Source organism: Colletotrichum chrysophilum, assembly GCF_026319265.1.
Source record: "Colletotrichum chrysophilum strain AFK26 chromosome Unknown scaffold_89, whole genome shotgun sequence".
In the NCBI taxonomy this organism is placed as follows: domain Eukaryota; kingdom Fungi; phylum Ascomycota; class Sordariomycetes; order Glomerellales; family Glomerellaceae; genus Colletotrichum; species Colletotrichum chrysophilum.
In genome coordinates, this window is record NW_026517376.1 from 4,665 (window position 1) to 17,732 (window position 13,068).

At 52.5% G+C, this 13,068-nt stretch overlaps 4 protein-coding genes across 4 annotated transcripts; 2 read left to right on the plus strand and 2 right to left on the minus strand.

The window, feature by feature from the left end:
- Window positions 1-1,496: 1,496 nt before the first annotated feature.
- On the plus strand, window positions 1,497-2,507 carry COL26b_009320 (uncharacterized protein; the record flags this gene model as incomplete). The annotated part of the gene is made up of 2 exons (XM_053182051.1): window positions 1,497-1,717; window positions 1,769-2,507. 2 exons carry the CDS (start codon window positions 1,497-1,499, stop codon window positions 2,505-2,507), a joined length of 960 nt encoding a protein of 319 aa, XP_053033946.1.
- Window positions 2,508-3,646: 1,139 nt separating this feature from the next.
- COL26b_009321 (uncharacterized protein) lies at window positions 3,647-5,626 on the minus strand (the record flags this gene model as incomplete). Its single annotated transcript, XM_053182052.1, has 1 exon — window positions 3,647-5,626. The coding sequence occupies one exon, from the start codon at window positions 5,624-5,626 to the stop codon at window positions 3,647-3,649; it is 1,980 nt and encodes a 659-aa protein (XP_053033947.1).
- Window positions 5,627-7,657: 2,031 nt separating this feature from the next.
- On the plus strand, window positions 7,658-8,332 carry COL26b_009322 (uncharacterized protein; the record flags this gene model as incomplete). The annotated part of the gene is made up of 2 exons (XM_053182053.1): window positions 7,658-7,736; window positions 7,857-8,332. 2 exons carry the CDS (start codon window positions 7,658-7,660, stop codon window positions 8,330-8,332), a joined length of 555 nt encoding a protein of 184 aa, XP_053033948.1.
- Window positions 8,333-8,952: 620 nt separating this feature from the next.
- On the minus strand, window positions 8,953-12,175 carry COL26b_009323 (uncharacterized protein; the record flags this gene model as incomplete). The annotated part of the gene is made up of 2 exons (XM_053182054.1): window positions 8,953-11,227; window positions 11,934-12,175. The coding sequence occupies 2 exons, from the start codon at window positions 12,173-12,175 to the stop codon at window positions 8,953-8,955; spliced, it is 2,517 nt and encodes an 838-aa protein (XP_053033949.1).
- Window positions 12,176-13,068: the final 893 nt, after the last annotated feature.

The following is a 13,068-nucleotide window of genomic DNA, read 5'->3' on the forward strand; positions in this document are numbered from 1 at the left end:
TTTATTTATTTATTTAACTAAGGTATAATTTAACGTTATATAAGAGTTTCTTTATTAAGAATAAATAATAAAGTATTTATATTAAATTCTATAATCTATTAAATATATAAGTAAATATCTTTAAATAATAGTATCTATTATATAAAAGCTATATTATAAATATTAATATAATATTAAAGCTTATAAAAGCTACTATATAAAGCTAACTATAGCTATACTAATTAGTTATATTACGTATAGTTTACCTCTATACACCCCCTTTAGCGTCTATAGGGTCTAGTAATTTATCATATAAATCTAGCACGATCTAGGTTCCACGCCGGATAAGTATTTCCCTTCCCATCTACACCCAGGTCTAGTTTTAATTAGTCGGCTCTGATCGCCCACTGCCTGATGATATCCGTTGAGCATATATGAGTTCGAGACGCTGCAATGTTAAAATTGTCTACAGATTTGAAATGACGTTTCTTTGTTAGCTCTTATGGGCACCATCTCCGTTTTCGCACAATCCCGGTTGAATTGAGATAATCCCCTTCTCATAGCATACATCAGCGATTGAATAGTGCTTGAACGTTATTCTGCAATCCACACTATGGAAATCCTCCCAGGACTGACTTGGGCCTCCTGTACTGCCATCTCCATCGTAAGCAGTCATCTATCTCACGTTGTCGCCGACCCCTGATGTTGGCAGGTCATTTTGTATACTGCTTGGGCATGCATATACAATGTCTTCATCCACCCTCTTGCTAGATATCCCGGGCCCTTGTTGGCGAGAATCTCACCAGTAGGTAGTCTCAAACACAGTCTTGACACTTCAGATTGATCCGGATATAGGTATACAGCATCTGGGGCCTTTTCCGAGGACGGTGGCCATTTGATGTCCACCAGCTGCATCTGAAATATGGTCAGTTACCTGCATGATCATGGGAATCAGTCTTGACAATTGATAGGCCCAATCGTCCGAATTATGCCAAATGAGCTTTCCTTCACGGAGCCACAAGCATGGAAGGACATATATGGCCACCGCCAAGGGCACTCCCAATTCCATAAAGACCGTACGTCAAGTTGAGGCACCACATTCGTCCAGAACCTAGGAAATTGGAGAACTAACATTCGGTAGCTATCCAGTGAGATACCTGACGTTGACATATGCTGGAAAGGCTGACACCCGACGCGTGCGCTAATCAATTCCACAGCGTCGGATCCGTGCAGGACATACCGGGATCTACAACATTGACCATGGCTGATGATGCAAACCATACCCGCCAAAGGCGAGCGCTCTCGCACGCCTTTAGCCAGAAGGCATTACTGGAGCAAGAGAGCATCATCCGCGGCTATGTAAATCTCTTCGTTGATAAGCTGAGACCGTTCTCTGACAGCCACACGGCGATCAATATTTGCGACTGGTTCAGTGGGTTTTCATCGATTGATTCCATGGAAAAATCCGTCTAATCACCTGCGTTCAAGACTTCACAACGTTCGATATCATAGGTGACATGGCTTTCGGCGAACCGTTCGGGTGTCTCAAAGACGGTGTCTTCCATTCATGGGTATCCCTCATCACACAGACCATCAAGGCTGGGGCGTACGAGCAGGCTACGAGGCGAATGTTCAAGACCGGAAGTCTTCTGCAGAAGGTGCTTGTTAATCTCATTCCAAGTGATCTCAGAGAGAAAAGGTTCCGCCACTTGGAGCTGAGCAGAGAAAAGTGCCTCAAGTAAGGAATTTCCCAGACACCTGCCACTATAACTGCTGACAATAATGGCAGGCGAATTGACGAGGGCCTCCGGAGAGAGCACCGAGATTTTCTATATTACATTCTCCGCCAGAACGAAAAGGGCGGAGTCAGCCAGGACGAGATCATCCTCAACAGCGCCCTGTTCATAGTTGCTGGTTCCGAGACCACAGCTTCTCTTCTCTCGGGCCTGACGATGTGGCTTATGCGCACCCCACACGTGTATAAGAGACTCACGGAAGAGATACGATCCAGTTTTGCATCTGCCGAAGACATGAAGTTCCTGGATCTTCAGAAACTTCCTTACATGAATGCGTGTATTGACGAGGCGTTGCGCATCTTTCCACCTGTGCCGACGGGTCTCACGCGTACTGTGCCGGAGCACGGCGACACCGTTGCCAACCAGTTCCTTCCTGGCGGAACTACGGTATCTGTATACAGCTGGGCAGCGACTCACTCGCCCTACAACTTCTCCCGCCCCAATGACTTCGTTCCGGAGAGATGGATAGAGTCTGCTTTTGCTAGTGAGAACAAGGAATCCAGTCAGCCATTTTCTCTCGGCCCACGAGGATGCATAGGCAGACATCTGAGCTACCTGGAGCTCAGGCTGATACTCGCGAACTTGCTGTGGCACTACGATATCCAGCGTGCGCCTGTTCCCTTGGGAGAAGAAGACATGTGGGACGCAGATGGGGATTTAAAACATGTGAAGGCTTTCAACACATGGAATAAGCCCCCTCTTATGTGCACACTGACCCTTGCACAGAGGTAGTATAGCGTAACATATTCAATTGGAAGCCCACCGGTACCTATCGCGCAAACTCATAGTCTCCCAGCGCGCCCTCCCCGTTTCTGGTTTGACGCAGCACTGCGCTCATAGAGCAGTCGGGAGTATTCTAATGGATCACTACGAGTGTCTCTGATAGACTGCCATGTCATCCATGGTCAAACGCGTTGGAGCGATGGAACACCACCGTTAGATGTGTGCTGCCGGAACCTTGATATCTTCGCACGGATTATCTCCCCGGAATAGGAGGCCTTTGCCTCCCTCGCAAGCATAGTTTCGACGCCAAGGTTCCCGGACTACTCTCACCGGAAGATTCGTAGAAACGCATGTGATAGCGATGGGCCCAAGTACATGCAATGCTACAGTTCTGAGAGTCAAACTCACCGCACAATCCGGTGTGTTTGGGTGGTCACCCCGCTTCAAACCACAGTGATGTCCCTGGATCATGAGATACCTGCAATGACGAAGCTCGCTTTCTGGCAGGGAATATGGAGATAGAAACGAGCGAGATGGGAGAAGTTCATCGACATGAACCCAAGCCTGCTGGAGGGCAGGTCCGAGGCATGATCATCATCAGACAATTGTGTCAGCCCACGTTCTTCACGATACGCATGTTCCTTTGTGGAACGGCCATGATTCCGACCTGGAAGGGCCTCTGAGCCATGCTGTGAACGCCTGAGTGCAGATAGCCAGATTGATGCCACTCTCGACAATGGCACTATCCAGTCAAGACCATTCTCAAGATGACATAGATGGAGTTACGTCGTTAAATTCTCCGTACCGCTTGTATGTGACCAATGCCTTGACCGCGATGCGCCTCGTTTATGCCTACCACTTCCTATGCAAATGTACGTAATGTCTAGTGTCTGTTAAACTCCTCGTCAAAGAAAAAGGAAGACGACTTCATGGTAAGCCATCCCCAGAAACACGCACAGAATGTGCTGGCTGAGGGATCGAATATGAATGAAAGAAGTCGAAGCAAGTGCCTTGTAATAGTGCTGTACCAACACTTTTGGGTATATTGCACCGGTCTAAGTCTACTAGTTATGAAAAATGGTATCAAGACTGATGAATTTGAACAACAATGAAAGCCGCAGGAACCCCGAGCACGTAACCGTCAATCATCACCTTTCCATACGCTCGTCATGGACAAGGGTCACATTATACCGCTCCTCTCCTCTCCATACCCTACTCACTGAGTTGCACTTCGAGACCGCAACACGCATATCGGACATCAGGCCACCAGGGCCACTGGCAAATACGGCCGTTCTACCAGAGGCAGTATTATCCACGAAGTTCCGAACAATGGTGTCTAGCTGGGGATGCCCAGAGGCTTCGCCGCTCGTCGTCTCCGTCACAACGCGTGACAACACTTGAGCCTGCTTCTCATCGGAACCAGCTGCGTCCTCCGACGTAGATCCAGATTCAGAAGCCTCAATGGCCTTGCTAGATCGGCTCGGGGGTTGACTGCGAGCATCGCGCGTTGCAAAGATGCGGATAACCACCTTTGGACCATCACTGGTCTCCAGGGCATCAAGTTCGGGTTTGATCCAAGCAACGTCGCTCATGTGTCTTACGACCCAGACAAGCTCGAGCTTCCGAGAATTCCCCGAGTGCCTCTTGAGGCTTATCAAAGCCGGAAGAACGTACGTCACTCCAGTACCACCAGCGACGCAGAGAATGTTGACATCCGAGGTGATATTTCGAATGATTGGGTCTCCGTATGGCCCCGTCAGTATCACTGGCGTCGTGGGCGCAGCATGTTCCTTGTCGCCGGAGAGGGCGGCAAGCTTTCGTGCGGCGATCTCGGCCACCTTTCTGGTCTCGCCGCCCTTGGCACGGAAAATGTATGAATGCTTCGTCTTTCCGTTCACCGTCAGGGGCGCGTTAAGAGGAGTGAACGGGTGAGACTGCCAAATACTGCTTTCGGAGAAACACAGATAGAAGTGCTGGCCGATGTGCCATGCGTCATGAGGATGTTCGAAGTCGAGTCGGACGACATCGCCGTCCTCCGCGTCCGGGAAAATCGTCAAGGCAGCCTGGGCAGCAGAGAAGCCCATGCCCTTGCCCTCGATGAAGTTATGGTGTAGTAGAGCCGTTCTGATACCACGGGCAGCGCGATCCAGGAACCAAAGAACGAGAGATGGAATCATAAAGCACTCGAGATTCTTCCAGTGACCGATACAAGCTCCAATGTATAGCATTGCAAGAACATAGTGAGACTTCCGGAAGAACTCATATCCCGTCAGACGAATAACCGGAGGCAGACTTAGGACGTAGAGTGCCATGAGGAAGAACAGGGCGATACAGCCCCAGATCATGTATAGCTGGGAGATCCACTCATTTGCGACGGACGGTTGAGGCTGGTACAGTCGAACTTCGACCACTAACCACGCGATAGTGTGCAGACTTGACTGAATGACAATGATGTATCCTAGCCAGCGGTGAAGGAAGTTGAAGTTCTGGTAGGGGACTCCGGTGAGAAGAGAGAGGATCGACTCTCTGGTAGCAAAGAGAACGGTCAAGGGCGTGAGAGCGTAGGCAAGGATTCCGAGACGATCAGACCAGGGGCCGAGAGAAGTTCGAGTGTTGTAGACCCCTGGCATTTTCTTGACGGGCGTTACCCAAGTGGTGTAGATCATGCCGACGAAGGAGAAAACCAGAAGGTAACCAGCCAATACGGTCAGGATTAATACCTGAAGACGCGTGGTGCGTCCAAAGATGGGTCGGACACAGTCGGGAAGGAGATAGCGGTTGACCGCAGAAGAGGTGGCTTGGCGGAGGCGGTGGACGAAGCTCTTGCTCGCGCGTGTGTCTTCTAGGAGGGCAGCACGAAGGACGTCTTCCTCGGAGAGGGATGGAATGGCCCGTCTTCCAATGGTCCAGATCAAAAGAATGCCGCCAATGATGATCCATAGAATACCAACGTATAACATACCCCGGTCGTGGGAGCCGTAAACAAGATCAAGATATGCGCATGATCCAGCATCGTTGGTGCAGGGGACAGCTCGGTCTGCATAACCCCAATGAGGCTCTAAGGACGAGGCTTCGCTGAGGTTCTGGATATGGCGAGCTGCCAACTGGCTCCTAAGATGATAGTCCATTCTGTAAGAGATGCCCAGCTTGTCGGTAGGTCGGCGCCTGAAATGGGGGCAAGCTTGCGAGACGTCAGCGCTCAGCGCCGTCTACGTAGGTTGACTTGCAGCGCAATGTAGGGTTGCATAAAGAACGAGGCCGTTCGCGTGTCGTTCTGCCGTCGCGAAGTATTGCCGAGGAAAGGAGGCTTGATGGCGAGATAGTGAGGAAGTAGGATGACGATAATCGAGCGAGGACTGTGCTGTATTGCCGATGATGGTCGTGGCGTGGGAAAAACCTAATACGGGAGCTGTTGGTCGTTCTGGGACGAGAGACTTTGAGATGACGGTGGACTAGATAGCGACATCCGGCGACGCATTTCTCTTAAGGCCCAGGAGACGATGTGGCAACGGTACTAAGTAAGTACCGTCGCATTCTCTGCATGGGAAAAACGGGACGAGGCGGGATTTGAGAGAGTTTATGGGGTTGGTCAGTCAATGTTAGGGTCTTGGTATGTTTCCGGTTTGGGGCGGCTCCGCGGTGTTTCGATCCGGGATGAGAAGCGGAGTTATCTTGATAGTCATATGCCCCATACTAGGGCCGCTTCGGCGGTTGTTGACTTTCTTTTTGAGCAAGTTTGTGTGTCATCAAGAATGGGAGAGCTATGATGAGCCAGTTGGCTAAGGTCCAGACCCAGGCTGGAGCCCGCGGTGAAGGGAGAGACAGGGCCTGGCCATGGCGAGGTCCATGGATGAAAGCCGTGTGGTTCTGCCTTGACGCAGAGCAACAGCGGGGTTTATCCACGTCCTCGCTGAGCAAGGCTCGAGGCCATATCAATCACATCAGCGGAGGATGGACTGAGACATTGAAGAAGCAATATCCGGCTAGGGACTGACCGTAGTGAAGCAGGTGAATCCACAGGACGCACTGATATGTCGCTGTTGGTCTTAAGATGGGAGCCAAGAAGTTAGCTGACCCCATCCAGAAACACGGAACTTGAAGTGAAGGAAACGTGGAATGAGCAAGTCCGAAGTGAGCATCTTTGAGCAAGTTTCTGCCGGAAAGCGGGCCCGGGCCGGGGGCGTCGATCCACTAAGGAGGCCGCGGTGGGGTTGGCACGGACACTACACTACGGGAACACTGAACAGGTGCGATTCCAAGGCCCACTTGTTCTCCATAGAAGAAGTTGAGGCTCAGAGCGCATTCACATTTCTTCTTGCACCTTGATAGCATCAATAAGATGCGCCATGCCAGATTCCTGCCCCTACCACTCTGCTCTAATTATCTCATGGTGGTGTTTGAGCAAGTGCATCGCGCTACATTTTTCAATTGCAGTTTGAATTGTCAACTTTGAATAGGTTGCCCAGCGGGAAACGGTACCCACCCGCATCTGTCCACGGTTTTTCGTGGTACCTTTTCCGTACTATATGGAGGTACCTTACGCAGTTAACCTCCGAACCGGCTTAGCGTGAGCAAGTTAGAGGGTCCCCTCCGCGCTCACCTCACGATGGCCAGTGGCAACCCAACTTGGCAATTCGACTTGGCAAAGCACCTGTCACTGCCACCTCAACTCTGATTTCTTCTGCCACCAATCATAAAGTCACTTCTCTAAGGGCACGTCAACTCTCCAGTCCCAAATCTGGACCCTTGTTCCCGCCTGTCTTGAAACTTGCGCACCACTTAGCTTACCAGGATCGATTCCCCCGCGACCCAGAGCTTCTGCTGGTCGCGTTTCCCACTGTTCGGTTCACCCGAACCCACTGCATGTCTGCTTGCTGCCGAACTCGCCCGTGCATCTTTCCTCTCGTTGCGGGGCAATTTAATCCTCTCGCTCACCCTGCGCTCCAACCTTTCAGCCTTCCGTCTTCGCATAGATAATAAGCCACCCCGGCCCCGACTCCTCCCTGCGGCGCCGGTCGTATGAGCTGCCACCGTCCCCGATCGAATTGCGCTTTGCTACCACCACTCAGAAACCGAACATTGCAACCTTCTGGGGCTGAAGTTCCTGCAACTTCAGAATCGACACGCTACGGAAATAGAGCCACAGACCTCGCGGCATAATGGATCACAGCTCTATGAGCAGTTCCTCGGCGGACTGCAAGATGTCCATGCTGTGGAACTGGTACACAGTTGACGCTTGTGCGTATAACCAACCTACCTGATGGGCACTGACTGCCTAGCCTACCTTATACGAGCATGCTCGCAATTGTGTGACATCTCAACCTTGAACGAATTCTCGCTGACCTTTGCCCCTGACAGGCTTCCTTGCCGAATCGTGGCAGATCAAAAATGCCGGCATGTTCGCTGCCAGCTGTATCGGCGTCGGTCTCCTCACTGTTTTCCTCGAAGTCTTTCGCAGACTGGGCAAAGAATACGATGCCCTCATTCAACGCCAATTCCGAGCACGCGCTGCTGAGCTGCAAGCTCGCATCCCGAAAGAAACCAATTGCTGCGACCCTCCCGCCGTCGTGGCGCCTCAGACGCTCGTCTTCCGCGCATCCCCCCTGCAACAATTTATTCGCTCAATAATTCACGCCGCCACCTTCGGCCTGGCCTACATCGTCATGTTGCTGGCAATGTATTACAATGGATACCTCATCATCTCAATCATCATCGGAGCCGGCCTGGGCAAGTTCCTGTGCGACTGGCTTGTCTGCCGCATCACCCTCGACGCACCAACAGCACCAGGTCCAAAGGCTCCAGGCATTGAGGAGCCAAGTGTGTGCTGTGGCTGATAAATCCTGCTACCCTACATGTTGTATGCATCTTTTCAGCGGTCTTGTGGCGCATGATCATAAGTCACTGTCGCGTTGCGATCGGTCAGGCTCGGACGGGGGACTGGGAAATATTTTGCTGTCTAATGCTCAGCAGACACTTGGGTTGGCTACGAAGCAAATAATGAATATATACCCTTCATTTTATTGACAAATGCCTCAGCGCAACCTTGTTGTATCATAGGATTCTCACCCCATCAGATCCTCAGTAGGCAGTTCTCCAATACCCAGCATCCGCCCGCTCCATACTAGTAACACAACTTCAAACCGATCAAAAGCTTCGGCTTCAAATGCGTGTTCTTCGAATTTTCAACAGCTGTGGCTCAACAACTGTTGGACTGAGACCAGTCGCCCAGGGTCTGAGACAACCGTGAGATCCGTCATTATCATACACACATACTTGCATAGTCAACCCTTGATTGAGTCAACCCATCTTACCTACAAACACAAAACAGACAGGTATCGGGCTAATGCAAGAACTAAAATAATTACCTGGCCATGCGTTACGTTGCCAGAACAGCACTCAACCAGCAGCACGCTAATCGAAAACCACCCCCCTAATTCCAATGTTCGGGTGTGATTCATGTGAGAAATTTAGCTCCCTCCTGCTTAAAGAGCCAGTCGCTGTTCGCGTCCACCATAAAATTCGTAATGTTGAATTCGTTGCCCGGAGGAGCTGGTCCGCTGGAGCCGCCGTTCTCGCTGTTTGCATCAACCCCCGATGATGCTCCATTTTGCCCATTGGGCCCGCCAGCCGCATGCTGGATACCGGCGATGTTCTCATTGCCTACCGGCAAACGTGGCACATTGAAAAAGTCAAAGACATCCAAATACTCGAGCTCATTTGGCGCCGGTGTTCGTGCGGGCGTAACGCTTGGTAAGCGGCTGTGGTTGGGCACCCCATTCGCGCGAGGCTGCCGCGAAATCAGAAAGTCGAGGTCAAAAGCCGTCCGGCGCATGTCGGCTAGTATCTTGACTGAGCTCGGGGTGACGCCGTCTCCCTGTCGCTCGCTGTCGCGGTGTTCGTCCAAGACGCGTTGTAGAAGGCCGCAATAGCGCGCTGCCACTGGCCAATATCTCCCCATCTCGCGAAGGGTTTCCACGAAAAACTGGATTTGAGGTGAGAGTTTGTGTTCTACGGTTGACCCGTGGACTAAGAGCAAACGAGAGGCCACCCAGAGTGTAAATGCGAAAGGGGGACCCAGCTTCGCCAGCAGGCCATTGTTCACGACGAATTCGCCTAGTGCGGCTATGTTCTCGACTGCGCCGTGGCATCTCTGTGAAGCACTGTAAGAAGGGGTGAATATAGGAGACCGGGTCGTTGGATATGCCGCTGACGAGTGCAGTCTGATGACTGCTGTGTGGTACGTGGCGTGTAGCATGACCCAGCCACAGTTGAGCGTCTTATTGCCAGGCTGGAACAATTTCGCCATATTGCCGTATTCACCGGGGAGACCAAATTTCCACGATGTGAGCATGTTGTCCAACTCCTTGTACCGCATTTGCCACTGCTCAACATCGCTCAACGCACTGATATCCACAGGCTGCTTCAAGAACTTGTGGATCTTGGAGAGGATGGCCAAGATCTCAATGTAATACGAGAAAGCACCGAGATTCTCCGGCTTGTTGATGTCATACTCGGGGTTCGTATCCTCAGGATGGTCTTGCGTACGAAACCACCGCGTCTCGACCTTTTGGTTCTTGATCCACAAATCATCTCTGCAGGGCAATGTGCGGTCGATTTCTTTATCATCAAGTGCGAACTCGAAGGCGGTTGCCAATGTGGCATAGCGGTCCAGAAGATATATCATCCAGAATAGCCGCCGTCGTGACTCTTCTTCGATGAAGTCCTTTGGCTCCGGGAGAATCATGGCCCTCAATGTATAAATTGATGTAAAGTTGGGCGAGACTGAGAAGGATGTGCTCTCAACAGCCAAACCCAGTTGCACGACCGATCTTGTGATCAAAGCCATGATATTCCACCCTGGCGGGCCATTGCTGCTCCCTACTAGATCGAGGGCCAGAATCACCAACGCTTGGAGAGCCTTAACCGAAGAATTTTCCATGCCATACAGCAAGACTCTTTGTTTGGATATGGAATGATAGTGCTGCCGGCTGTCCTCCGTGAGTCTCGAATCGGTTGAGTAGCGCAGGGTGGTGGCTACGATGGCGTGGAGAAGGATGCGATCGGTCTCTTCAAGAGTGGAGGGTCCGAATAGAGAATCAAGGGTCGTTTTCCTGTGCAGAATCGGGCACCATGTGTTGATGTGCTTGAAATATAGGTCTACCAGGGCATAGAGCAAGTCGTAAGGTGGAAGCTCTTGATCTGGTGTAGTTGAGGTCTGACTCTGGGCCATTGGAACGTCAGGCGAGTGGAGTTGCGTCTGGTTCGTGCCGTAGTACTCTTGAGCCGCACTGCTTGGGTGGGACATGGCAGCCACATGGCTCGGAGGTGCGGGCATACTGCTCATGGGCATCTGCCCCTGAAATTCATGCATTGAAGGCGTCGGGGGAGGCATGCCAAACTCCATAGACTGCGTTGAGGGCGGATAAGTGGACGGCTTTTGCAAGAAGAGGGCAGTCTCAGCCTGTGGCGTCCTGATCGACTCTGACGGGCGAAACAAATTCGCGGCTTCTCGTGGAGTGCCGTGGTCACTGGGTAGACTTGGGTTGCTGTTTCGTATACTTGGCGCCGTGCCATTGTGTTGGCTGGAAGTCAGAGTTGCCTGAAGGATCTCGGCATGCGCTCTGAGTATTTCCTCGAGCTTATCCAGGCGTTGCTCAAGTTCCCGGCCGTAGCCTGCGCGAAGTCCAGGCTTCTTACGCTCCTTGTATTCGCAAAGAGCACCATTGCGACTACACCAGCCGCAGGAAGGCTGGCCACGGTCGCATTTTACCTGTAAAGCCGAGGTCGGTCAGCTGCAGCGCCCTTGCGTCTTCCAACGGATGCCTATAAGGCCGCAAATCAAAATGAACAACGCGGTGTACGCTTTGAGCTTGCCAACACTACCGTGGTAATGAAGGTACCACGACGGAGGATCGAGGAGAAACTGGGGACAGCAACTGTGGAGGTGGGTAAGGGGGAAATGGAGGGGAGCGGAAAAGGAAGCTGAAGTGGACGCAACGGTACCTTTCTTTGCTTACACAGCTCGCACCTTGGAATTGGGTTGTTAGCTTCGGTATTTTGCTCGGAAGGCACATGCTCTGGAGACGGTGACATGGGGAAGACGGGGACGGCAGAGCACAAGGGGCATATCAGAGACAAGCAGGCGGGTAAGAGCAGGAATGAGGCGGCGAGGTGTGGGGGGGGGGATATCAGACAGAGAGGCGAGGCAGGTATCCAGAAAACGGGCAAGGCTCTGACTTGGTTTAAACAAAGACAAAGCACAGTAAAGGTAGGGCAGGAAGGACGGAGCAGAGCGAGTACGGGACGGTCAACCTAAGCAAGGTTGTTGTTGGGCAGTGACGGGATTGGGATAGGGATAGAATGGAGACAGGACGGAAGGAGAAGTAAGTGGACGGGTAAGGGGAATGGAACGGAACAGAACAGTGAATGACTTACGAGACAGATATGGGTCTCTTGCGCTTCCCAAGACGGGTGACATCCTGATCGTCCTGGTCGAGATCGTTTTCATCAGCGCTATGCAGCTGGTTGCCGTCGTCAGAGTCCTGGTCGTTCAGGGACTGGGTCTGGAATTGGGTCTGCGACTGGTTCTGGTCCTGGTTCAGATTCTGGAGAGACTTGGTGGTGTTGGCTGCAGGCGGTGACCGGCTGCTGAGAGCGTGTCCGCCATTGTGCTGCATCCTCAGGTGCGCGGGTCGGATGGGCGACGCGACGCAGCGCAAGGCAGTCGTCGGGTGCGCGGGTGCAAGGCAAGGCAAGGCAAGGCAAGATGCGTGGTTGGGTATGACGCGCGCAGCGAGGGCGGCAAATTCGCTGAAGTTGCAGGCGTTTGTGCGATTCGCAACGCAAACTTCGGGAGAAGCTTGGGAAGCTCGGGGTAATGTTGAGCAGAGGGTGGGAAAAAAAGGGCACAGGAACAGGAGGCTGGGGCGGAGGGCAAGAGGAGGCTCGGGGTATTTTTGTTTTTCGTCCCACACGTGCCGCAGGCCGAACAGAAGAAAATGATGTGACAACCCCAGACGGCAGCAGTGGACAGACAGACAGGCAGACAAACGGACAGGACAGGACCGGGAATGGAATGGCGGCGAGGGGAAGGTGGATGAGGGGAGGGAATTCGGGGGAGGGGAAGCGAAGCGGAGAGGCCCGCGAGGGGTGCGGAGGTGAGTGTGGAGGCGGAGAAGAGACGGGCGCCTCGGATTGGACAGACTCCAACAGAGGGAATGCCAAAACTCCTGGGCACCTACGCGGTAAGCAAACTGTGGAGGCCACGCGGACAGAATGTGGAGGTGGCTTGAGATCCGTCATCTAGCGGCTGCGCCAGGCCGAGGCAAGGAAATTCCATTGCCTACCTTAGGTACGACCACACTGCAGTAGCATACCCGCAAATGGCAGGCTCCACGTGATCAATCACGAGATGACACAACTGTGGCCGCCATGTGCGATCCGCCGGCGCCGGGCAGACCTGGACGGGAGTCGTGGTGCGGAGACGGCTACCGCCGGCCTCCCAAGTCGGGCTGCGACCGGACCTGGAGTCCTCCGCAGTGGAGGAAAGCACCTGTTGATGCCTCAGGAG